The sequence below is a fragment of the Trichoderma citrinoviride genome, assembly GCF_003025115.1.
Source record: "Trichoderma citrinoviride strain TUCIM 6016 unplaced genomic scaffold BBK36scaffold_1, whole genome shotgun sequence".
Lineage (NCBI taxonomy): Eukaryota > Fungi > Ascomycota > Sordariomycetes > Hypocreales > Hypocreaceae > Trichoderma > Trichoderma citrinoviride.
Window position 1 is genome coordinate 2,612,971 of NW_020194709.1, and position 21,501 is coordinate 2,634,471.

At 50.2% G+C, this 21,501-nt stretch overlaps 9 protein-coding genes across 9 annotated transcripts; 5 read left to right on the top strand and 4 right to left on the bottom strand.

Annotated features, from left to right (window-relative positions):
- The first annotated feature begins 4,266 nt into the window (after positions 1-4,266).
- BBK36DRAFT_167661 (hypothetical protein) lies at positions 4,267-5,999 on the top strand. The gene is given in 11 exon segments (XM_024897790.1): positions 4,267-4,322; positions 4,336-4,439; positions 4,463-4,483; positions 4,494-4,564; positions 4,600-4,695; positions 4,719-4,857; positions 4,929-5,241; positions 5,306-5,806; positions 5,829-5,892; positions 5,908-5,940; positions 5,983-5,999. 3 exon segments carry the CDS (start codon positions 4,729-4,731, stop codon positions 5,803-5,805), a joined length of 942 nt encoding a protein of 313 aa, XP_024754160.1. The 5' UTR covers positions 4,267-4,322; positions 4,336-4,439; positions 4,463-4,483; positions 4,494-4,564; positions 4,600-4,695; positions 4,719-4,728; the 3' UTR covers position 5,806; positions 5,829-5,892; positions 5,908-5,940; positions 5,983-5,999.
- Positions 6,000-6,471: 472 nt separating this feature from the next.
- Positions 6,472-7,370, top strand: BBK36DRAFT_139762 (gated mechanosensitive channel; the record flags this gene model as incomplete). The annotated part of the gene is made up of 3 exons (XM_024897464.1): positions 6,472-6,617; positions 6,810-7,164; positions 7,266-7,370. 3 exons carry the CDS (start codon positions 6,472-6,474, stop codon positions 7,368-7,370), a joined length of 606 nt encoding a protein of 201 aa, XP_024754161.1.
- Positions 7,371-7,468: 98 nt separating this feature from the next.
- Positions 7,469-7,792, bottom strand: BBK36DRAFT_1155628 (hypothetical protein; the record flags this gene model as incomplete). The annotated part of the gene is made up of 1 exon (XM_024893847.1): positions 7,469-7,792. One exon carries the CDS (start codon positions 7,790-7,792, stop codon positions 7,469-7,471), a length of 324 nt encoding a protein of 107 aa, XP_024754162.1.
- A 514-nt stretch (positions 7,793-8,306) lies between these two features.
- BBK36DRAFT_1155629 (hypothetical protein) lies at positions 8,307-9,128 on the bottom strand (the record flags this gene model as incomplete). Its single annotated transcript, XM_024893848.1, has 2 exons — positions 8,307-8,742; positions 8,863-9,128. 2 exons carry the CDS (start codon positions 9,126-9,128, stop codon positions 8,307-8,309), a joined length of 702 nt encoding a protein of 233 aa, XP_024754163.1.
- A 2,619-nt stretch (positions 9,129-11,747) lies between these two features.
- Positions 11,748-12,535, top strand: BBK36DRAFT_1107152 (hypothetical protein; the record flags this gene model as incomplete). The annotated part of the gene is made up of 3 exons (XM_024889226.1): positions 11,748-11,870; positions 11,967-12,109; positions 12,187-12,535. The coding sequence occupies 3 exons, from the start codon at positions 11,748-11,750 to the stop codon at positions 12,533-12,535; spliced, it is 615 nt and encodes a 204-aa protein (XP_024754164.1).
- A 1,812-nt stretch (positions 12,536-14,347) lies between these two features.
- Positions 14,348-15,831, top strand: BBK36DRAFT_1107461 (family 76 glycoside hydrolase; the record flags this gene model as incomplete). The annotated part of the gene is made up of 2 exons (XM_024889254.1): positions 14,348-14,432; positions 14,492-15,831. 2 exons carry the CDS (start codon positions 14,348-14,350, stop codon positions 15,829-15,831), a joined length of 1,425 nt encoding a protein of 474 aa, XP_024754165.1.
- A 343-nt stretch (positions 15,832-16,174) lies between these two features.
- BBK36DRAFT_44527 (histidinol-phosphate aminotransferase) lies at positions 16,175-17,474 on the bottom strand (the record flags this gene model as incomplete). The annotated part of the gene is made up of 2 exons (XM_024898079.1): positions 16,175-17,330; positions 17,401-17,474. 2 exons carry the CDS (start codon positions 17,472-17,474, stop codon positions 16,175-16,177), a joined length of 1,230 nt encoding a protein of 409 aa, XP_024754166.1.
- Positions 17,475-18,076: 602 nt separating this feature from the next.
- On the bottom strand, positions 18,077-18,901 carry BBK36DRAFT_1137497 (hypothetical protein; the record flags this gene model as incomplete). The annotated part of the gene is made up of 1 exon (XM_024893166.1): positions 18,077-18,901. One exon carries the CDS (start codon positions 18,899-18,901, stop codon positions 18,077-18,079), a length of 825 nt encoding a protein of 274 aa, XP_024754167.1.
- A 1,280-nt stretch (positions 18,902-20,181) lies between these two features.
- On the top strand, positions 20,182-21,276 carry BBK36DRAFT_1108685 (hypothetical protein; the record flags this gene model as incomplete). Its single annotated transcript, XM_024889388.1, has 2 exons — positions 20,182-20,701; positions 20,789-21,276. The coding sequence occupies 2 exons, from the start codon at positions 20,182-20,184 to the stop codon at positions 21,274-21,276; spliced, it is 1,008 nt and encodes a 335-aa protein (XP_024754168.1).
- Positions 21,277-21,501: the final 225 nt, after the last annotated feature.

Genomic DNA, 21,501 nt, shown 5'->3' on the forward strand with positions numbered 1-21,501 from the left:
ACTAATATTTTAATATTTATAGCTTAAGGAGAATAACAGTTTATAAAAAAGTTTTAAACTAGAAGTTAAAATAATAAGCTATAATATAAAGGTTATTTTTAAGGTTTTATATTAAAATCTTAATCTTATTTTAATTAAAGGCTATTTACTATACTTAGTAGTAAGGTATATAGTATTAAAGACTCTCTTAGTAATTATTTACTATAAAAAATATTAAAAAGGTATTAAGATAGCTTAAAGTATATACTATTACTTTTAAGGCCTACCTCTTACTGCTTTAGTAAAGGCAGGTGCTTTAAAAGCTGCCTAAGTAGTAAATAATAAAGTTTAGCAGGGCCTAAGTATTAAAAGTATTATTATTAAATACTGCTTAAATATTATTTACTATAAGTATATATTAAGCTGCTTAGCCAGGCCTTTTAATAAAAAAAGAGCTATAAGTGTTTATAAAGGAATATATATATATATTAAACTTAATATAATAGAACTGCAGATACTAAGTAAAATAGCTATTATACTATCTTATAGTAAAAGCAAGGTACTATTAGTAAGTAATAAGGCATATATAAAGCTAGATAAAGTTAGCTTAACCTTTTAGAAAAAGAGTTAGAAATATAAAGGATAATAAAGGCTATAATTTATTAAACTTACTTAAAAAGGTTAACTAAATATTAAGCATTTATAAATAAGGCTGCTGCTGCTATAATAACTATAAAGGTATATACTAGGATAGTTAAAAAGAGATTTACTTAAAAGGTGCTTAGGCTTAACCCTTTAGCTTTATATAAAGCTAATTAAGGTTAGCCTAGGCTATAATAAGGTTAGGTATAGTAGTAGTGTTAAAATTATTATTATTAGGCAGATTCTTATTAGCTATTACTTTTTTAATATTAACTTTAGCTTAGTAATAGTTTAAGATATTTTAAGAAATATCCTTATTTACTAAAAGCTAGCTAAGCTACTCTTTATTAATTAAAATATCTTTATAGCTAGGATAGTGCTTTTTTAAGAATATTAGCTATTATTAAATATAATACTAGTGTATATAGAACTGCTTTTTAAATTACTATACTATATATACTTAGTCTATTTTATTAATAGGCTATAAGATAATTATATTAAAGTCTAAAGAAAGTAATAGCAGTTATATATATATACTTTTAGTATTATATAAAAAACTAATTATATGCCTTTAATACTTATACTATTACTTATAATACTAGAATATCTATATATAAATATAAATATATATAATAAGTATCTCCTTAACTTAAAATAGCTTTAAGAGATAGGTTAGTATATTTTTAAAATTAAGGTTATTCTTAGTAAAATAAAAGTATAGTTTATTAAGGCAGTAAGTTATATTCTTTTTTTAATAGTAATAGTAAATACTGCTTATAAGGCATTAGCTAAACCACTTAGTTTAATATTAAGAGTAAAGCTTTATTTAGTGCTTATTTAATTATGCCTGCTAGATATTAATAAAATACTAGTTAAATAGTATTAAGGTAATAGCACTAAGGTTGCTTTTAAAAGAAATATCTAGCTTAACTAGCTCTTAAATAGTAGCTATAGGCATTATCTTATAGCCCTAAGAGTGTTAAGAAAAAAGTATTTATTATAAAAAAGATATATTTAAATTATACCTGCTTTTAAAAGGAGATAGTTTTAAATAATAGCTATATTAGCTAGGTTAACTAGGTTAATTAAGTTAGCTTACCTTATTATATACTTAGTAAAAAAACTATTTATTACTTAGTATTATAAGAAAGTAGAATTATAAATATATTTAACTATAATAAAGATATATTTAATGCCTAGTATTTATATTTTTAAAAGCGTTAATATAATAAATATAAGTATTATAAGTAAGATTATAAGCAGATAAGGGCTTAAAAAGCTAGTATAAATAGTAAAAGAAAAAGTTATAATACTTATTATTTTAAGTATTAAACTAAAAAGGTTAGGATATAGCTATTAATTAAAAGGTTATTAAGGTTAAAGAGGGAATCTCCTTAGCATGCTAAGCTATATAATACTTATATTAAATTAACGCCTGCTCTTAATATATATCTTATTTTTAAAAAGTATTATTAAGGTTTATGCCTTAATAAAAGAACTATACTAAGCTATTAATATAAAAAAGTAACCTAAGTATATAAAAAAGTAAAAGATTAATAAGACTAGTAATATAAAGGGTAATAAGCTATAGCTATTAAAGGGGGAGAACTTTATACTACTAAGCCTGCTTAAGTAACTAGATATTAGAAATAACTTATTTACTTAAGCTAGAGAATAACCTTATAGCTTAAGAGATTTATAGTAAGGTTAGTAATAGCTATAAAAAAGAGGAGTAAAGAATAAATATATTATTTAATAAATAGCCCTTTATTAGCTTTTTACTACTAGCAGCAGTTTAGGCATTTACTTATAAAAAGGCCTTTAAGCTTTCTTAAATTAATAAATTTATTATTATACTTAAACTATAAATAGTAAGTGTATTTATATATAAGAATATTAAGAGTATTTTTAAAGAGTATAAGACTAGGATCTTTAGGTAGTAGTAGTAAAGGAGGTGCTATAATAGTAAAAGCTATAGTAGCAGTAAGAGCTATTAATAATACTATTAATAATACTATTAATAATACTATTAATAATACTATAATAAATACTTAAAAAGGCTAAAGGTTAAAAGTCTTAATTAAGGTAAGATTTAAAAGAAAAATATATTTATAAATATAGTATATATAGATTACTACTTAAGCATTATAAATATATAATATAGGTTATATATATTACTAGGCTTATGCAGTTATATAACTAAAATTAATAATACTTATTAGTTAACTTTTAGAGATATTATTTAGGATATTTACTTAAGGCATCTTCCCTTCTATTCTAAGCATTTATAAAAAATAAAATTAGTATTATTTAAATGCTTAAATAATACTAATTTATTTAGTATTAATATTATTATAATACTTTAGACTATATATATATAATTTAATAATTTATAATATTAATAAAGTATATAAATATTAAAGGATTTTAAGACTTTATAATTATAATATTATAATACTAACTTTAACCTTATAAAAACACTATAACTAGGAGTCTTAAATACCTTTAAAAGCGGTTAATAAGGTAAAAATAACTAATTGCTATATAACTTTTTTATTAACTTCCCTAGCGCTTAGGAAATTATTAATTAAATAACTAAGTAAAGCTAAGAAGCAGCAACTCTCTAGTAATCCCTGCGCTTAGCTGCTTTACAGCTTCGCTTAGGATTATCGCAGGTTTATCTAAAATACCTATAATAAACTGCGGTGAGACTTAACATGTATTCTAGCCGGACTGTTACCACAGACGACTGATGGCCCTCCGACACACAAGCTGCATGTTTTGTAGCATAAAGTGACCCTCTAGTGGCTGAGACTTTTCTTTCGTTCTCAATGTCGAATAAGATACACGTGCGTGCAAGCTCTCCAGAAAGATCTTGCAGATACAACTCGTTGGAGTTGCACTTCGAAGAACCCATCAATGGGTGTTCTCAACCACTCTCCCATTGATACCTATGAGTGTACCCGCTTCATCTCGTCCCGTATATCTACTAGCAAGAAGTCTCATAGCCTCACGCTGTACTACGAACCTCAATTTGTGAGTTCCATGTCTCAAACGCCAGCCGCTCGTTTCAGGAGCCGCCAGCGCCAAACGTCGGTCTCAGCGGCTCATCGACTGGCTGTCAGCGCCCCGGATTGCCGTTTCCAGCCTTCAAAACCCCCTGTAAGGCCGCCGCTGTATGGGAGCGCGGCTGTCGTTTGCGAGACCCACAGCGGCAATCGGCTTCAATGTTTGAGAGTCTGTCGATTCACGATCTGATTAATGAGTGAATGATGCATCAATAGCCCAATCCTGAGTCTCAATGATGAACAAAATGGCACAGAAGGACATTCAAACAGCTTACATAACCATATAGGCCATTGTTCACATCTTTGTCCATCTCTGCGACAAATCAACGCTATTTGGCTACACAAATCACAGTCAGTTAGACATCCAAGACATCCAATCGACACCCTTGTCCGTGGCTCACGACAATCGCCAACTTTTGACCACCTCCCAGCCAATTGATCACGAGCCGCGCCACCCTCGTGATGCAAAGCGCCCATCCCACCAGCCCAAGAGGCGAAAAAAGCATTCATGCTCGTCTTGCCGTCAAATTGTTTCAGACTGATTTGCGCTCTTCTGGCCTTGTTCTGAACAGCCTTTTCGCTTGATTGTCGCGCGGCTAGCCAATCCAAGCCACCGGCCTGTGGCAATCTGCAGCAGCACAACAATGCATGAATCGGACTTGTCCAGTTCCCCTTTGGCTGCCTCTTTGACCCCCAACATGAACGTTTGATACGCGTACCTTGTTTCCTGGTCCAATCCCTTTGACGGGGATCAAGTAAAACAAGTTGAGCCAGATGTGAGCAGCCGTGGGTGTGTGCGCGCGCTTGATCAATAGCAGCCGAAGCCTCAATTCACACAATCATGGCTGCTACCTTAGTAGCTCAGCCCACGGGTCAAGAGTAGGTATATAGAGGCGTGGTGGTTCTGTCTGCCAGCCACATGCGCCCAAACTCTTCTCCTCTTCTACGACCTACTAATCTCTCGTTTGCCGTATTAGAAGTGCATCCTGGCGATACCTTCTTTCATACCTCTCTTTCTTCTATATACACACCAGTCACCATGGCTAATCTGTTAAGATTCGCCGTCCTTATACCCCTGATATTCTCCCTTGTCGCCTTTGTCTTGACAAACCTTGCGTTATTCGCCGGTCATCAGAAGGGCTTCATGGAGGAATATGCCGTCATCAGGGTATGTCAAGCTCAACCCCCCCCCCACTCAAAGCTCTTCACTCAACAAGTTGTGCTAACCCTCGACCGTAGCTAAACGCATCCAGGCTGGGCCAAGACATGTTCCAAAGTGACGACAGCTCAGACAGCAGCAGCAACGACGATGACGACTCGGAGAGCATCTGGGACAAGATCACAGACAAGGTCGACGATCTCAAGGACGACGTCAAGGGCAAGATCAACGACATCGCGGGCGACCTGGCGGAGGACCTCGCCGACGAGCTGGGCATCGACGACTGGTACTCGCTCCACATCATGAACGCCTGCATGGGCAGCTTCGGGCCCAACGCGACGACGTCGCATTTCAAGCTCAACACCACCAACTGCACGTCGTCGTCTCCAGCCAGTGAGTTCCCAACATTTGCCATCGTAACCCGACAATGAACGAATCCCATGCTAACAAGCCATAGACCGCTTCAACCTGACCGCCATCCTGGACCAGCAGCTCTCCATCGGCCCGCTCGACATCAACCTCGCCGACATCCACTGGCCCGGCTCGATCCAGAGCAGCATCGACACGCTCAACGGCGCCCTGCTGGCCCTCTTCGTCTTCTACGTCCTCGGCGTCGGCTTCAGCGGCCTCGCCATGCTGGCGTGCATCCCCGCATTCCTGCTGCAGGACAAGAGGCTCGTCCTCATGGTCAACGGCGCCCTGGCGCTGCTGGCCGCCGCCACAATTACCCTCGGCAGCATCATCGCCACGGCCGCGTCCGCCGTCGCCGTGAGCGCCATCAACGACAAGGGCGAGCCCGTCACCCTCGTGGCCACCCAGGGGACCAAGTTCTACGGCTTGACCTGGGCCGCCGCGGCGCTCATGATCGTGTCGGCGCTCTTCTGGGTGGGCAAGTTTGCCTTCCTGTGGAAGAGGGAGAAGAGGGAGCGGGAGAGGTACTCCAAGGAGAGGTTCTAAAGAAGTGAAAGCTCAATCTTTTGTTGTTGGCCTTTTTTTTAAACCTGGTGCTGGCGCTGGGGGGACGAGTATTTCGGCCATATAATATTTGCAATTTTTTCCCTTTGTTTGCTCAGTTATTGTGAGCATGGCTGGGGTCTAGACGGATCAATGGATCACCGGGGGCTGGTATGCAACTCTACAGGCGGCTGAAGAAAAGGCTCAAGGCAAGACGCCACGAGGGCAAACCTCGCTAATCCGCTCGCAGAAGCGATGAACATCTCTGAAACATAATGAGCATAACGCATTTGAATCATGCCGCGTAAATAATGAAGACATCGTCAACGCAATTACCTACTGAAACATATCTGTTCACTGGCCCTGTTGCTTCTCCTCGCTTATCCCCACGCAAAACTGCCCTGGAGCGCATTTACCGCCAGCGCCATCTGCGCCATGGATTGCCTAAACAGGAAATGAGCGAGAAGCTCGTGGACAGCTGTCGATCTTTGGGCACGAATCCCGCATAGTATTGAAGTCCAATGCCCTGTATCTTTTACCCACTCTCGTTAGATAGATAAGGCTCAGCTACAATGCATCGACGAGTCATCACTTCATGTTCCAACGTTCTCCTTCAGAAAAGAGACAAAGGCGAACACAATGAGCTCCTCCTCCAACAAACGCCCAGCGATGCCCTCCCGCGACGTCGAGTTCGGGGGCCCCAGCGAGACGCATTCGCTGCTGGACAAGGGCCGGACAAAGGTGACGCGCTTCTTCAACGGGTTCGTGGATTTTGCGTTTCAGGGCAACATCCTGCAGATTGCATTTGGTTTGATGTGAGTTGTCTTTCTTGTCCTCCTCCTGTTTCCCCAAACACAGCCAAAAAGCAGCAAACTACACGTTGTATCAAGAAGGCATACATACAAGCCATACACACACACACATCTCACAAAACACACACCACCACCAATATATCAAACATCAACGACGCAAAGAAACCTCGTTAAGTTAACCAAACCCGGCCCCAGCCTCGCCGCCGCCTTCACCGACCTCGTCAAGTCCTTCGTCAGCGCCATCCTCATGCCCCCCATCTCCGTCATCCTCCCCATCAACAAGAACATTGAGGAAAAGTTCGCCGTCCTGCGCCCCGGCCCGCACTACAACGCCTCCGCGCCCAACGGCGGCTACAACACGCTGCACCAGGCGCAGTCCGACGGCGCCGTCGTCATGGCCTACGGCACCTTCATCTATCAGATGGTGTCGTTTGTCATGGTCGGCTTTTCGCTGTACGGGCTGGCGCACGTGTATGAGCTCGTGGGGACGGATCCCATCATCAAGTATTCCAAGAAGTGCCCGTATTGCCTGAAGCGGATCAATGAGAAGGTGATAATTTTGCGATTTTCTTATTCATTGTATTGCGTTCCTAATGAGGTTGGGATCTGAAAGAAATGAAAAAGCTGACCAAGGGAATATGGAATATGCAGTCTCGTCGGTGTGTCAACTGCAGCAGCTGGCTCGACGGCAGAGAAGACGTCGACGCCGTAAACCCAACCTCTACATCCTTTTCCAGCCAACGCTCATACTCGTAACACAATCAACGCCGAAACTCATCATGACGAACCAAACCAAACCGAGCCAAGCCAAGCCCAACATAAACCGATCCAAGCAAGAAAAGCGAGCATCAGAATCAGACATGATCCGAATACACCCCAAAACCAACCCCCGACGAATATCCCATACTGCCAATCCTCCTCTCATCGGGACAATACGTCTCCCTCAAGCACGCATCGCCAACGTCCCCCCACCGGACCGCTCTCTTGTTTCTGCCGTTCCGGTTGGTGGCGGCCGCTCTGCCGCCGCGCGCGGAAGCCACCAGCCATGCGGTCGCGCAGATGAGCAGCGCCATGCACACGACGAGGAGCAAGGCCATGACCGTGGAGGCGGCGATGACGGCGTCCAGGGGCGAGGTGCGGGAGAAGCTGTGGTAGCGGCTGTGCGAGGGGAAGTTCATGTTGGGTGTTTGTGAAGGTTGGTGAATAAGGTAGGTTGGGAGTTTCGTACAGAGTACCAACAGTGAGATTGCCGTAGGATTTCTGAAGAGTGGCGTAGTGTGTGTTTTGTGTAGAGAATGTGTGATGGTTGTGATGGACGGACGGGTCCGTCCGCGAGACATATAAATGCGCGAAGTGTATCTAGAACAACGGTAGAATGTAGACTGCGGACGCGAATTGACTGCAGAACGGTCCAAGATTCAATGCTGTGTTTCAAGCTGTTCATTGATAAAAGGCCGCAAGGCATACCATACGATGCGTCCGTTCAGCCGGCGTACAAACAAGGCAAAAGTGACCAGAAACGCCGTTCATCATTGTGCTACATCGTGTCTAGGGGTATACATACGTTGCAGCGATTCATGTACAGCAGATGGCTTTGTTCAAAGCTCATTCAAAATTATCCACAGCGCGGATGTTCAAAGATCTTCAACGCAATTCCTACCTATGTATCAATACATGTCTTGGCCCGTTCCATTACAGCATCATAGCGCTACCGATGATGGCAGCAACACCGGCCAACAGACCGTTGCGAGCGTTCAGAATACCGGCAGCGTTGGTGGTCGTGGGCCCAGCAGTCGATGAGACGGTTTGAGTGCCGGTCTGAGTGCCGGTGGTGGTCGTCTGCCTGGCCAGGGTCGTAGACGCAGCTCCGGAAGAAGCAGACGTCTGAGAAGCCGCGGATGAGCCGGTGCCGGTGGGAGCGGAAGCATCGGTGGGCGTGGCCTTGGGAGCGGCTTGGAGCTTGTCGAGACCGGCGGTGACGGTAACGGGGTACTGCAGGTCCAAAAAGGTGACGGTGCCGACGCTGGCAGTGGCCATGGTGTTACCGTTGCCGTCGTCTTGGGTGACGGAGGCGCTGCAGGAGGCGACGTCGACCGCGCTGGAGAGCTTGCACTGGGCAGCCTCGGTGCTGTTGGAAGCGTAAGCTTGCATTCATACATCGGACGGTCTTGGGTACGGTATGAATGGTTGTGGAAGCAATATAAAGTCATTTCTGGGCATCACCAGGTCTGAATAGCATCTCACTTACTAAAAGCCGTCATCTCCAGAGTAGGACATGGTGAAGCCATAAGTGGTCGGGCCCTGAGTGACGGTCTGGCTCTCTGCAAAGCCGCAGTCCTCAGTATCGGTTCCTGGCGGGCATCCTACGGCATAGGTCGTGGCCGTGCTGTCGGCGGCGATGACGGAGGCGACGAGAGGCTGGGGATCGGCAAAGGGCAGCAGGAGCTTGACGGTGGTGGATTGAGCAGCCAGGACGGCGCTGGAAAAGGCGAGAAGAGCGAGTGCGCGAGCCATGGTTGAGTCGAGAAGCGAACGAAGGTCGGTTGTCGAGGCAGTTGTATAACTGTGTGTATGTAGTTGGACTTGTATACTCGGACTTGAGAACGAGTGAACGAGAGACTGTGCTTGGCTGATCGTCGACAGAACGAGTGGATTCGCGATGGCCAGAAGAAAAGAAGCGCGACTCGAGTCACAGCCTGGAGACGGCAGCTTTAAACGTCTTTTCCATCCCGTCAACCGGCGGAACTATTGGTCTCAACTCCTTTCCCCTTCAAGGTAGCGCTGTGCGTATGCTAGTCTCGGCGATTGACTTTATGAGTTAGATCGTGAACTGGAAACGGCCTTAGTCAGAGAGTTGCCCGATGGAAATCTCACGATCTTTAGCCGAGGAGGCGACGGTTCGTATAAGGAGGCATGCCGGCATTCGAGGACTTGTCACTGCCAAAGACGTCAAGAAGCGAGGGAGAAATAGAATAATGAGCCACTGTTTCTGTCTGAATCATCGCGGTCGTTCACTTTGAACCCGCTGAGCTGCGATGATCAGCATCGCGTTGCTTCTGCTGCCGATCGATCTCTCAGTGATAAGGTTCGTTCGAAGCATGATACCGAAATTAGCAAGCTTTTGCATGGATGGCCAATTTTGCCCCTGGCTAACGCTTGGGTCTGACGGGAGGCGGCATTAGCATGAGAGTGGTCCAGTTTTCCACGTTTCATTCGTAGATTTTTTTCGTGCTTCTCGCAAGGACTGGGCGCAGTTTCGGAGGCAAACCCGTCAAATCCGTGTCGTTTGATTAGAAAGCGGATGCAACCTAGATTTGCAGCTCGTTTCTTACTTTGAAATTCTGCGTCTGGGAGGTTCGTTGGTTCGATACTGTTTCCATCGACTGAATACCTTGGGCATATGTACAATCGCTCAAGCAAATCCGGCATATGTTTGCTGCCTCCGCAAATCGCTGCGGCTGGGGCTCAAAAGAGCGATCTGTGTTCCTTGGGCTTGCCGCCACAATAGCTTGCATAGCCGTTGTGTATCACGGTGCTTCGCTATTGGACCGGGAACAAGATGGTCATCTGTAATCGTGTTTGAATTGAGGTCGGTGAGTTGGCGATACAGTATGCTGATTGACCTTGATGGTTCTCTCGGCTGAGTCTCTCATGAAGTTGCCAACAGCTCACCAGGGTGGATTCGTGAGATGTCGTTGAATGAGATAAGGTAAGGTATCCTGTGATTACCTTGTTGATACCTTACCGTACCCAACAGAGAGAGCCCCATGGATCAACTGTCAGTTGCCTGCTTACAGACATTCAACGAGCTGCCCGTTCCGCACTTCCGCTCACTTGCCGAGGATGCTCTGCAGTCCCCGCCGAGATAACGGCAGATACTATGCGGTAAGCGGAAATGCCCGCTGCACAATATGCACCTATCCGGCATCCCTGGCCTGTTCTTGGCAGCCACGAGCCGGCATCCAACCTTCTCAGACCTTGTCTTGGCACGGCCTTGGCAGTCCGGTCGTTTGACTCGCAAATGCGCGCAAGGGCAGCACCGACCAGAAGAACGAGGGAAAGAAACGGATAAAAAACCGAAGACAAATTAAACGCGTTGCAGCTAATTTTTTCTTTTCTTTCCTCTGGGGCAAGAAGAGTGCCAAGACGGCCGTGACTTCCCTTCCCTTGTCTGTTGAGGTGTTGCTGCCCTGCGCCTGCCTGTTGGATTTGCGGTCTGGGTCTGCCGTACGGGGGCGAAGTTGCTGTATTCGTACTTGCCTAGAGTTCTTGGTACGGTTGGGAAGTTGCTGCTGAATGCTGCTTCGAGAGGCAAGAGCGTTTTAGAGGATCCTGACTGATTGCTTCTTCACCGTAGTGTAGAAATCATAGACAGTAGGTACTGTCACGTTCTAGAATAGATTATGGAACTCTTTCATCTCATCTTCTTCATCTCGTATTGAGTCATCGCCTTTTGACAGATTACGATTATTATTCATCTAATCCGCTCCAGGAAAGAGCAAAGAGCAGAAAAAGGAGCCCACCACATGCCAAGACATGACGGAGAAAACCCCCTTCATAGCGGCACTCGCCCTAAACCCAATTGGCCGCCAGGAGAGCAGAGGTCCAACTCTTGGCATCGTGGAACCAAAATCGCTAGTATTTCACCCTTGATGCTTCCCATGCCATGGACGTGTCGACCCTCTTCTCTGCTGGTCTCCGGCTGAAACTCTGCCGTTTCGTCTTTTTCACATCGCAGCGTCTTCCGTCTTCCATGCATCCACGAGTCCGTCTTGCTCGCCCAGGCATGTGGTGACGGCGACGACTCGAGCCTTGTCTGTGTCCGTCTCCCTTATCGCTGCTGAGTGCCGGGGCTCTGCGTCGTGAGCCAACCGAATCGCGTGGGTGCGCACATTTGAGACTCGACGCTCGACAGAACCGTCGCTCGATACCTAATCGACGCTCGAAAATCCGAATCGCCCAGGCCGCAGTAACTTGGTTTCGCAACAATCTCGTCTGCCGGAGTCATTGCGCTACGAAGCCGCAAAACTGTCCGTGAAGCGACATCTCACCATGCACGGGTTTGCTCTCAAAGCCTGGCCGGCAGCGCTGCAGGCTTTGCTCGCCGTGGTCGCTCTGTATCCTGCCAACGCGATGGCACACGACGACGCTCAGCGAACGACGACACCAACACCAACTGTGACCGAGGCCCCCATTTATCTGCCGTACTATGACGAGCGCTCGTGGTCGCTGGTTCGAGGGAGCATCATATCGACAGTATGCTCAGCCCATCCACTACATTGTTCTCTGTCGCAAACATTCAGTTGCCTGCGTCAAAGATGCGGGTTCTAGCAGGGTTAACGCAGGCTTTAGGATCCCTCCGCTAGCAGGACAACGTTCACCATTTTCTGCCCGACGCAAACGCCCCCAGCATGCGACCTATCCCTCGAATTCCCCTTTGTCATTGTGGAAGGGCCCGGCACGCTCGAGTTCCACGGAACGGTAACCTCGACGTAGTGAGTTGATCTGCGCTGGTGACCTGGTGAATCCGTATGGCGGTGGGAAGGCTTCGTGTGCTAACTTCCCGTCAAAGTATTGCTGACGTAGAGTGCGACTTGAATGGCACGACGGCCGCAACGTGCTCGGGTTACTCGAGCTACAAAGCCGGTTACACAAACGGGCGCCTCACTGGGCCTACGCAGCTTTCGTGGACGTCCACCTTTACTGGATCGGAGGTGCAGTGGGGAACCCTGACGATGGCCGAAGCCCCAGGGGCAACCGACGATGCCTTTGACCCCAACGGAACCATGACGGTGCCCACAGCCTCCGGGATGATGTACGAACCTTCGCCCACGTCGATGGGATCGAGCTTGCGCGTTTCCGGATTGCAGGCGCTCTATGGGATCATGGCGGGCATTGTTGCTGTGTGTCTGGCATCATGATGATCCATGCACTCGCCGTCGAATTATGGGGATGAATAGAGTGGAGGATGGTCATGGCTGGTTCGAGGGAGAGATCCGAGACTCGAACTTGTGCTGTTTCCGGATCTTTTCCTCGTCCGTCTGTTCACATGGTTTCTGGGAAGCGTTATGAGCGCGCTGTACCCTCTCTGCGACTTGTCTTTTCAGCAGCATATAAAGGCGTTTGTAATTGTGGTGAAAGCGCGGAGTTTGGGCTTTGGTCAACATGTCTTGTCATGTTCTTTTCTTCTCTGGCCATGGAGTATCTGGGCTAAAAAGTGGTAAAATCTTCAACGGATGCTGGGGTACTTATGCGTGGAGGGCCGTATGCCTCTTGGGTCGTTTCGTTGTGCATGGAATGCGATGTGGCTCAGTGATGGCCATGCCGGCCTGCTCAGATAAGTTTGGCAATGGCATGCATCACCTGAATATTCTACTTATCCCTCTACTTAACTTTGATACTGATTACCATATATCGGATGCCCATAGTATATGGTTCCCGCCACAGCTGAAGAACTGCGATAGCCAACAGATTCACCCCTGTCGACCAGGTGGATGTGTCAGTTTCAGGCCCCTGTCGCGCAATCGGCTTGAAGCGCTGTCATCCAATCCTGTGCTTCTGGAGAAGTCTGCGGTTGGCTGAGCACAGGCGTTTCTTCGCCGCAGCCAATCCCGCCGACTATTCTGCATCTTTTCCTTTGACTGGCGTCCTGTTCACTGAACCATTTGCTGTTTTGCCGCGCGGGCACTTAAAACGATGCCCCAAAGGCGCCGACTTTACGCTTATTCCCTGCTACACAAGGACACACAAGAGGACATACGAGGGTGCTCTCAGTCGCCACAGACCGTAAAAAGATCCGCCGAGGCCCCTCCCTTGCAGCTTCGCGCCTAAATGCAGATGCTACCACGTTTCGAGGCTACGGCACCCAGAGACATGGTTGAGCGTTTCGCCGTGGCCAAATCTGTCAAATCGATTCGGACCTATAAACTGGACCGTTAGGCTGGGATGGACCCCAGACAAGTCCGCGCCAGGCGCTTGAATCGACGGCTGAGTGACATCTCATTGGAGCGAGGGGCACGCTTTTGAGCCGAGAAAAGAAACGAGGCTCGGGCCCGAGATCTTGGCTTCCCTGTTTGGCCAAGAGGATGCATTGGGCGAAACAAGATGCACGGGGAAAGGGCTGAGCGCGACCTGTTGCGACGTGGGATTGCTCTTGACTACCTGTAACTTGTTCCAGGTTCATGCCGGGTGCTTGTTCAAAGCTGCCTCTTAATGTTCTGCGAGCTCCCGTCCGTTCTGTTACTGCTCTTCCTCTTGTCAAGCTTTGCTCGAAGCTCTCTCTTTTCTTTTTTCTTCTCTCTGCAGTTTTCCTTGTTTGCTTTGGGTTTCGCTTTTCAGGAACTTTCACCTGTGTCTCTCCACTCTTTTGATCGGCCTATTTCTTTGTTGGTCCTCGTCCCTGTTTTTCCGTTGCCTATTGTGAGGTGGCGACGGCTGTATATTGGATCGCCCTCCTATTGTTGAGTGCCTGACGCGCAACCTGCATTCATCCGACCCTCTTTCGACCCTATTGTTTGCCGCACGCTTTAGTCGTGATTCATTCTTCTTTTCCTTCTTCTCTTTCTTTCCTTTCGTCTGTTTGGAGTGTTTCGTTCAATCTTCCTGGCTGAAGATTGATTCTTTGTTTCTTTATCCTACTTGCATTGATACACTTGGGCCACCGAACGACTAGTGCTGGACACGACTTCGATCGAACTCAGCTACATTCTTTTGCTGTGCACAAGAGGGGCAGCATGAGATTCTTCAAGAGCGTCAGTGCCGCTGCGGCCGGGAGCTCCCTCATCACCGCTCCCACCTCCCTGGATGTCAAGAGTCTATGTAAGTATAGCTTCATTCCGTGTAAGACGACGGATTGACTAACACCAAGCTCACAACAGCGTCGGTCCGAAATGTCGCGGCTACTCTTGCATTCGACACCATGTCCTACTACAAGGGCAACCTCTCCTCGGTGAACTCGATAAACATGGGAGACCTCCAGGACCCGTACTACTGGTGGACGGCCGGCGCGCTCTGGGGCGCGATGCTGGACTACTATCACCTCACCGGGGATCCGTCGTACAACGACGTGGTGATTCAAGCTCTGCTGGCACCGACAAATCTGGGGACAGAGAACGCCTACATGCCGGTGGAGCACGAGTTCGAGGAGGGCAACGACGACCTCTTCTTCTGGGGCTCAGCCGCCATCGCCGCGGCCGAGCGCAACTTTCCGCAGCCGGACCAGTCGCTGCCGTCGTGGCTGGAACTGGGAGCTAACGTCTTCAACCAGCTCGCGGGCCGCTGGAACACGCAGGCCTGCGGCGGCGGTCTCCTGTGGCAGATTTACGCGTCTAACCCCAACGGCCTGACGTACAAGAACAGCGTTAGCAACGGTGGCTTCTTCCAGATCGCGGCGCGCATGGCGCGCGCCACGGGCAACGACACGTATCTCGAGTGGGCGGAGAAGATCTGGGACTGGTCCATGGACATTGGCTTCATCGACGCCGACTTGTACCACGTCTACGACGGCGCGGGCATCGACACCAACTGCACCAAGACGAACCCGGCTTCGTTTACATACACGAGCGGCATCTATCTGCACGGAGCGGCGGTCATGGCCAACTACACGGGGAAGCCCGAGTGGAAAGAGCGCGCCGAGAAGCTGCTGGACGGTGCCGTCTGGTTCTTTCAGCCGCCGAACGTGACCGCGAAGATTATGTACGAGGGGGCGTGCGAGACGGTGGAGAGGTGCAACGCGGACCAGACGACGTTCAAGGGCTATCTGGCACGCTTCATGTGGCAGTCGACGCAGATGGTGCCCTCGCTGCGCAGCAAAGTCGAGAGCTTGCTCGTGACCAGCGCCGAGGCCGCCGCGGGCACCTGCACGGGCGGCACGACCGGCCGCGCCTGTGGCCAGAAGTGGTACGTGGGCAAGTTTGACGGAATCCCTGGTTTCGGACAGCAGATGTGTGCGCTGGAGGCGATCCAGGGGCTCTTGATCAGCGAGGCGGCGCCCCCCCTTGAGGCCAAGGACATCAAGGTTGTGCGGGACACGGACTGGAGTGTTGTCGGCAGTGGCAAGGATATGCCGACTACGAGGGCGGTGCAGACGACGACGACGACGACGAAGAGGGGGAACGCGGATGAGGCGCAGCCGACGGAGAATGCGGCTGGAAGGACATTGAATGTCGGATTGGGGTCTTTGGCGGTTGTGGGATTGGGATTGGTGGTGGCTGTTTGAGTGTGATGGTGCCTTGGGCTGCGTCCTCGATATCACCTACAATGGTAGGATCCCCTGGCTGCCTTGGATTTTCCTTGGGCCTTGATTCCATTCTTTTCTTGTATAATGTGTAAGTTGTAATGAGCGGCCGGCGATGGATAGACATATTATGCTGCGGCTCTGGGATAAAATAGATGGAGGCTGCTTTTTGGGGTGATAGATATACACGCTTTCTATTCAAGTCTACTTTTTTCTATTTTCCAATACGTTGTCTAAACCAGCTTGTCAACCGTGGTATTCAGATAGACAGATCTCTCTGCAGAATTCCTCTCATCTCATCTCTCGATCCGCATCTCCATCCCATTCAAGCAGTCCCCCTTACTTCAGCCAGCGTCTTCTTCAACGCCTCCAAGAACCGGGTAACCTCCTCCTCCGTGCCGACCGTAATCCTCAGGCACCCCTCGCAGCCGTGCTCCTTACCCCTGAAGCGCACGACGACGCCCTTTGTCTCGGCAAGCCTCTCGTAGACGGCCAGCGCCACGCCGTTGTCCGGCTTGCCGTCCTTGTCCAGCATCTCGTACAGCAAGAAGTTGCTCTCGGTGCCGCCGCGCAGCCTGCCGACGCCGTCGACGGCGGGCAGCTCGCGGAGGAGGCGGTCGCGCTGGGCGAGCAGCTTGTCCCTGTTGGCGCGCATGACGGCGAGCCCCGCGGGGCCGAGGGCGGCGGAGGCGAGGGCGCTGGTCGGGCTGGAGATGTTGTAGGGGGCCTTGAGGCTGTTGAGCAGGGCGGCGATGGGGGCGGGGGCGAAGGCGGCGCCGAGGCGGATGCCGGCCATGCCGAAGGCCTTGGAGAGGGTCTGCATGACGACGAGGTTGGGGTATTCGGCGACGAGCTCGGCGAGGGAGGCGTCGTCGGGGGCGAAGTCGATGTAGGCCTCGTCGAGGACGACGACGCCGTTCCAGGACGGGTGGTTGAGGAGGGTGACGACGTCGGACTTGGCGAGCAGGGAGCCCGTGGGGTTGCCGGGGGAGCAGAGGTAGAGCAGCTTAATGGACGGGTCGGCATCAAGTGCGGCGGAGATGGCGGGCACGTCGAGGGCAAAGGTGGGCGCGGGGAGGAGCGGGACCCTGACGATGGAGACGTCGTTGACCTGGGCGGAGACGGCGTACATGCCGTAGGTCGGGGGGCAGGTCAGGATGCGGTCCTTGCCGGGGACGCAGAAGCAGCGCAGGAGGGCGTCGATGGCCTCGTCGCTGCCGACGCCGACGAAGAGGTTCGCCGGGGTGAGCGTCTTGGGGGTGTGGGCGTGGGTGTTGCGCAGGTTGCAGAGCAGCTGCTTGAGGTCGTGCTGGTGGGGGTCTGGGTATCTGTGCAGGCCGAGGGGGTCGATCTTGGGGGCATCTTTGCTGTTGTCGTCGTTGCTGGAGGAGGAGGAGGAGGGAGAGGAGGGGGAGAGGGAGGGGCCGTAGGCGTTTTCGTTTGCGTCGAGGAGGATGTTTGTGCCGTCGTCTTTGTAGTCGCTGTTTTGGAAGATTGTCAGTCATCTCGAGGAAGATTGGGGAGGGGGGAAGGGGTTTGGAGGAGACTGACTCTCGGGCGCAACGGTAGGGTTGCAGGGCGAGGATGTTGGGGCGAGCGCAGGTTTCGAGGTTGAAGGGAGACATTGTGAGCCTCTGGAGGGGGGATGCTCCCAAATGAAACGGTTCGCAGGGGTTGTGGTGTTGTGAGAAAGGAGGATGAGGAGAGAGGGAAGAGGAAGAAGAGAAGCCGGAGGGAGATGGGAAAAGGGAGGCAGAGGCGAGAGACTCGAGAAGGCGCCGGAGTTGGAAAAAAGAGTCAAAGGTATGAATCAATCCCGCAGCGATAACGACGATAAGCCCCGAGGCCGGAGGTTTAGCGGTGCTTTTTGGCGGCGGCGTTTTGTGGGGCGCTGGAAGGGGGAGCCGGATCGAGGGCCGGAGGAGCAGGAGGAGGAAATATATATATATATATAAATGGTGACGGTATTGAGTCATTTCTTGAACGCTTCTATTGTATGTGCTGACGGAGAAGAATGGGAAAAGATGAGTTGAAACAAAAGGATAAGTCCAGTTGGTATCGCCATCATAGATTATCCCATTCCGTCAAGAAAAGAGACATACATATCCCGTGTAAGTCGCCCATAGCCATATCCATGTGAAGAGAATGCGGTATAAGGCGCTCTCGAGTATAAAAAAACAAACCAACAAAAGACAATCCGTACAAGTCATAGAAACAAAAACAAGTCCTACAGATGATAACCAAACAAGAACCAGCACCTCGGCCTCATAAACAGCCGGTGAGTCACCACCCTCCACGCCGTCAGTCCACACGCCAGCCCTCCCGCAAGCAGCGGAATCAACTGCCCAACGGTCCCAATCTCGTCAATGCCCACATCCTGGATGTCGTTCACCGTAATAAGGTGCTCGACGAGGTAGATGGACATGCCTATCAGCGCCATCGACAGCACCAGCAGCGCCAGCTCAACCTGCGGCCGCGCCTTGTCCCTCCTCTTGAAGCCCTCGCGAATGCCCTTGTTGAACCTCGCCGTGGTCGCATACACGCTCCAGACGAGCGAAGCAACGCACAGCACCACCCCAACCACGGCCAAGACCTTGCCCAGCGTGCGAAACCAGCCGTATAGACTAACCCTCCCAAAGAAGGCAACGTGCTGAGGACACGCGGCGACGGACATGTCGTCGATGCCGCGGAACCAGAACCAGCACCCGTACGAGGAGACGGCGGTGTAGAAGACGACGCGGAAGATGCCGGAGAAGTGGCTCAAGTGGCTGATGCCGTCGCCGGTGAGGCTGGACAGCGAGCCGAAGAGCAGGTACTGCGTGACGACGGCGCCGATGAGGGAGTCGCCGGGGCGCGACTGGGTGCAGAGGCCGATGAAGATGGACGTCTGGATGATGAGGTTGGCGATGCGGTAGGTGCTTTCCGTGCGGGGCTCGAAGAGCGTCGCCAGCAGGGTCGCGGTCCATTGGGCGTAGAGGCCGACGCGGACGCCGACGCCGTAGAGGTCCGAGTTGCCGGGGGGACATTGCGATACGTCGATGGTTGAGCTCATGTTGATGGGATGAAGAGATGAGCTGAGCCGACTTGAGCGGAGGACGAAATGAAGAATCGGCAACTGATACAGGCTCTCTCGCAGTCTCTCTCTCACACGGAGACCAACTGACGAAAAATGAAATAGAAACAAGACGGATCAGTCTCCCCAAAACATCCTATGTATACTATCAATCACGCGTAGATGAAATCGGCCCCGATTAAGTTGCGGGCCCCCCCTACCGCTACATACAAGTAGTAGTATGTGAGCGATCCCACGACTCCAGCACAGCAGGCATCGGATATCGTCTCCTCGTTGCGCGTGGTGGCAGTGCTCATGCGAGACACGGCAAGCCTCGCCTTGGCAACCCAATTCCGCCTCACTAAGTATATACCACAACGACGACATGCAGCACTATATGCAGCACGTAGGTAGCCGTCGTTCAGGTGGTCACAAGGTGCGCGGATTCATGTTCCCATCTTCAGCCCCAGCAACTAACGATTAGCTATGTATGTATTCCACAGCCATCGTCTCATCATACGGAGTAGTATCTGTGAGACATCGGGCACAGACAGGACCAAGAAAAAGATGAGCCAACGCTCTACAGTACAGGACTGTAGAGATTCGCATTCCGCAAGGCAGGGCCCGAAGCGCCCTGGGCCACAGATAAACGCATAGTCCCGCAGTCGCAGCCAATCATGGCAGACCCAGGACGGGATCCTGTCGACAGGGGTAGCGGAGAGGCGATCCAGAGGGCGCTAGGACAGCTGTCTAAGCTGGTGGTTCTGGGCTTCTTGTTCTGTAAAGACACTGTCTATTCTTCATACTGGAGCAAGTGCTGGTGGTATTGTCTGCTCTGGGCTGTCTTTATCGTGTCTTGCATGTGATATCTTTACAGCCCCAGCAGCTGAAAGGCAGAGACTGACGTGGAAGAGGGTGGGAGGGGAAGCAGACAGGGGGGGGGGGGGGGGTGACGAGGGCTGAGAAAGAATTGAGGCTGAAAATGGGGACGAAAGAGGCAGCCTCTGGGGTTGCCTTGGGACTTTGTAGTGCAGATCCCCTTGTCCCACAGGCCTGAAGCTGCGTGGCAGAGACTAGGTCGAGGTTGTGTGGCTGTGGGCTGTGGTTGCTGTTGGCGATCTGTTATATGGTTATGTGCTGGAGATTCTCGTCTTATATCCTTGCAGGCACAGTTTTCCTTGACGCTCTCTCTGAACTGGACACTCCTCAGTCCAACCCAATCTCTCATCCAAACGCGTCTCTTCTCAGCTCTCCAGCCAACAAGCTCACACGAGAGCATCATGAACTCAACAACCCTCACCTGCCCCGTCACGGGCAACCCCGACCTCTACGGCCTGGGCATCCGCATCGGCATCTACATCCAGATGCTCACCGTCCAGCTCTCCGGCCTCGCCTCCGCCATCCTGCGCACCGAAGACTCCCTCGGCCAGGGCACAATTATCTTCGTCCTCGCCACCGGCATCGTCCTGATCCGCCTCCTGCGCGCCGCCACCGACATCCAGCCCGTCGAGGTCTTCCCCATCCTCACCCTGCTGCTCGCCCAGGTCGGCGTCTGCCGCGTGCCCTACTGGAAGGGCCAGACCACGGCCCTCATCTACGCCGTCGAGGTCGCCGGCCTCATCGCCCTCTTCGCCTGGTACTGGTGGCACGGCATGGACACCCTGCCGCGGAAGTGCCACGACGACAAGGCCTTCTTCTTCGCCAAGGTGAGCATCTGGCATTGGTTCCGCACCCTGAACAAGGTCGGATCCGTGTTTGCCATCATTGGTGGCGTCGTGTCTGTGCTCTTTTATCTCGGAGGTGAGTTTTGTTTCTCCATATCACACAAGTCTCCCTCCACTTAGAAGGCACGATGACTTACAGAAATTCATCTGAACGCGCGCGCAGCCATCATCCTCTTCACCTTTGTCCGCGCCGCCAACTTCGTCCGCCGGTTCCGCGGCGAAACCGGCGGCGGCGGCTCCAAGGAAGAGGACAACCCCATGGGCTACGGCCCGCTCGACTTCCTCGTCAACGTCGGCGCCATTGTCTACGTCGAGATGGCGCTCAAGTGGAACGACATCTCGGGCGTCCACAGCCTCGCCGCGCCGGGGCAGTTTATGCCCTTCTTCATATCGATTGCGCAGCTGCTGAGCGTGTTTTACGGGATTGGCAAGGCGGCGATGGCCATGGCTGGGGAGGAGGAGAGTTTGTCGGATGCGGAGTTTGGTGAGTTATGCCCCTTTGTGTCAACCTGGTGGAGGATTACTGTGCTGACAGAGTTGTTGCTAGATGAGGGAGATTTGCCTTGTCCGCATGAGGAGAAGGGGTGGCTGTGGTCGTATAGGAGCCAGCACGATTCGCTTCCCCTGGTTGTTCAGACCAATGGCAAATGATTGCGGACGACGAGTGCACCGACTTTCTCATTTCTATATCGCGTTTCTACATCTCGTCACTCTAGTATGATTTACTGATGCGCATGCTTTGTTTTGCCTTATTTAGGAGTTGGCTTGAGCAACACATAGGTTATATCGGGTTGGTAATGCGTCATGAGACATGATGTTTATGGCAATACATTTTACTGGAGTTGATAACAAGAATATATACAATCTATACTCGAG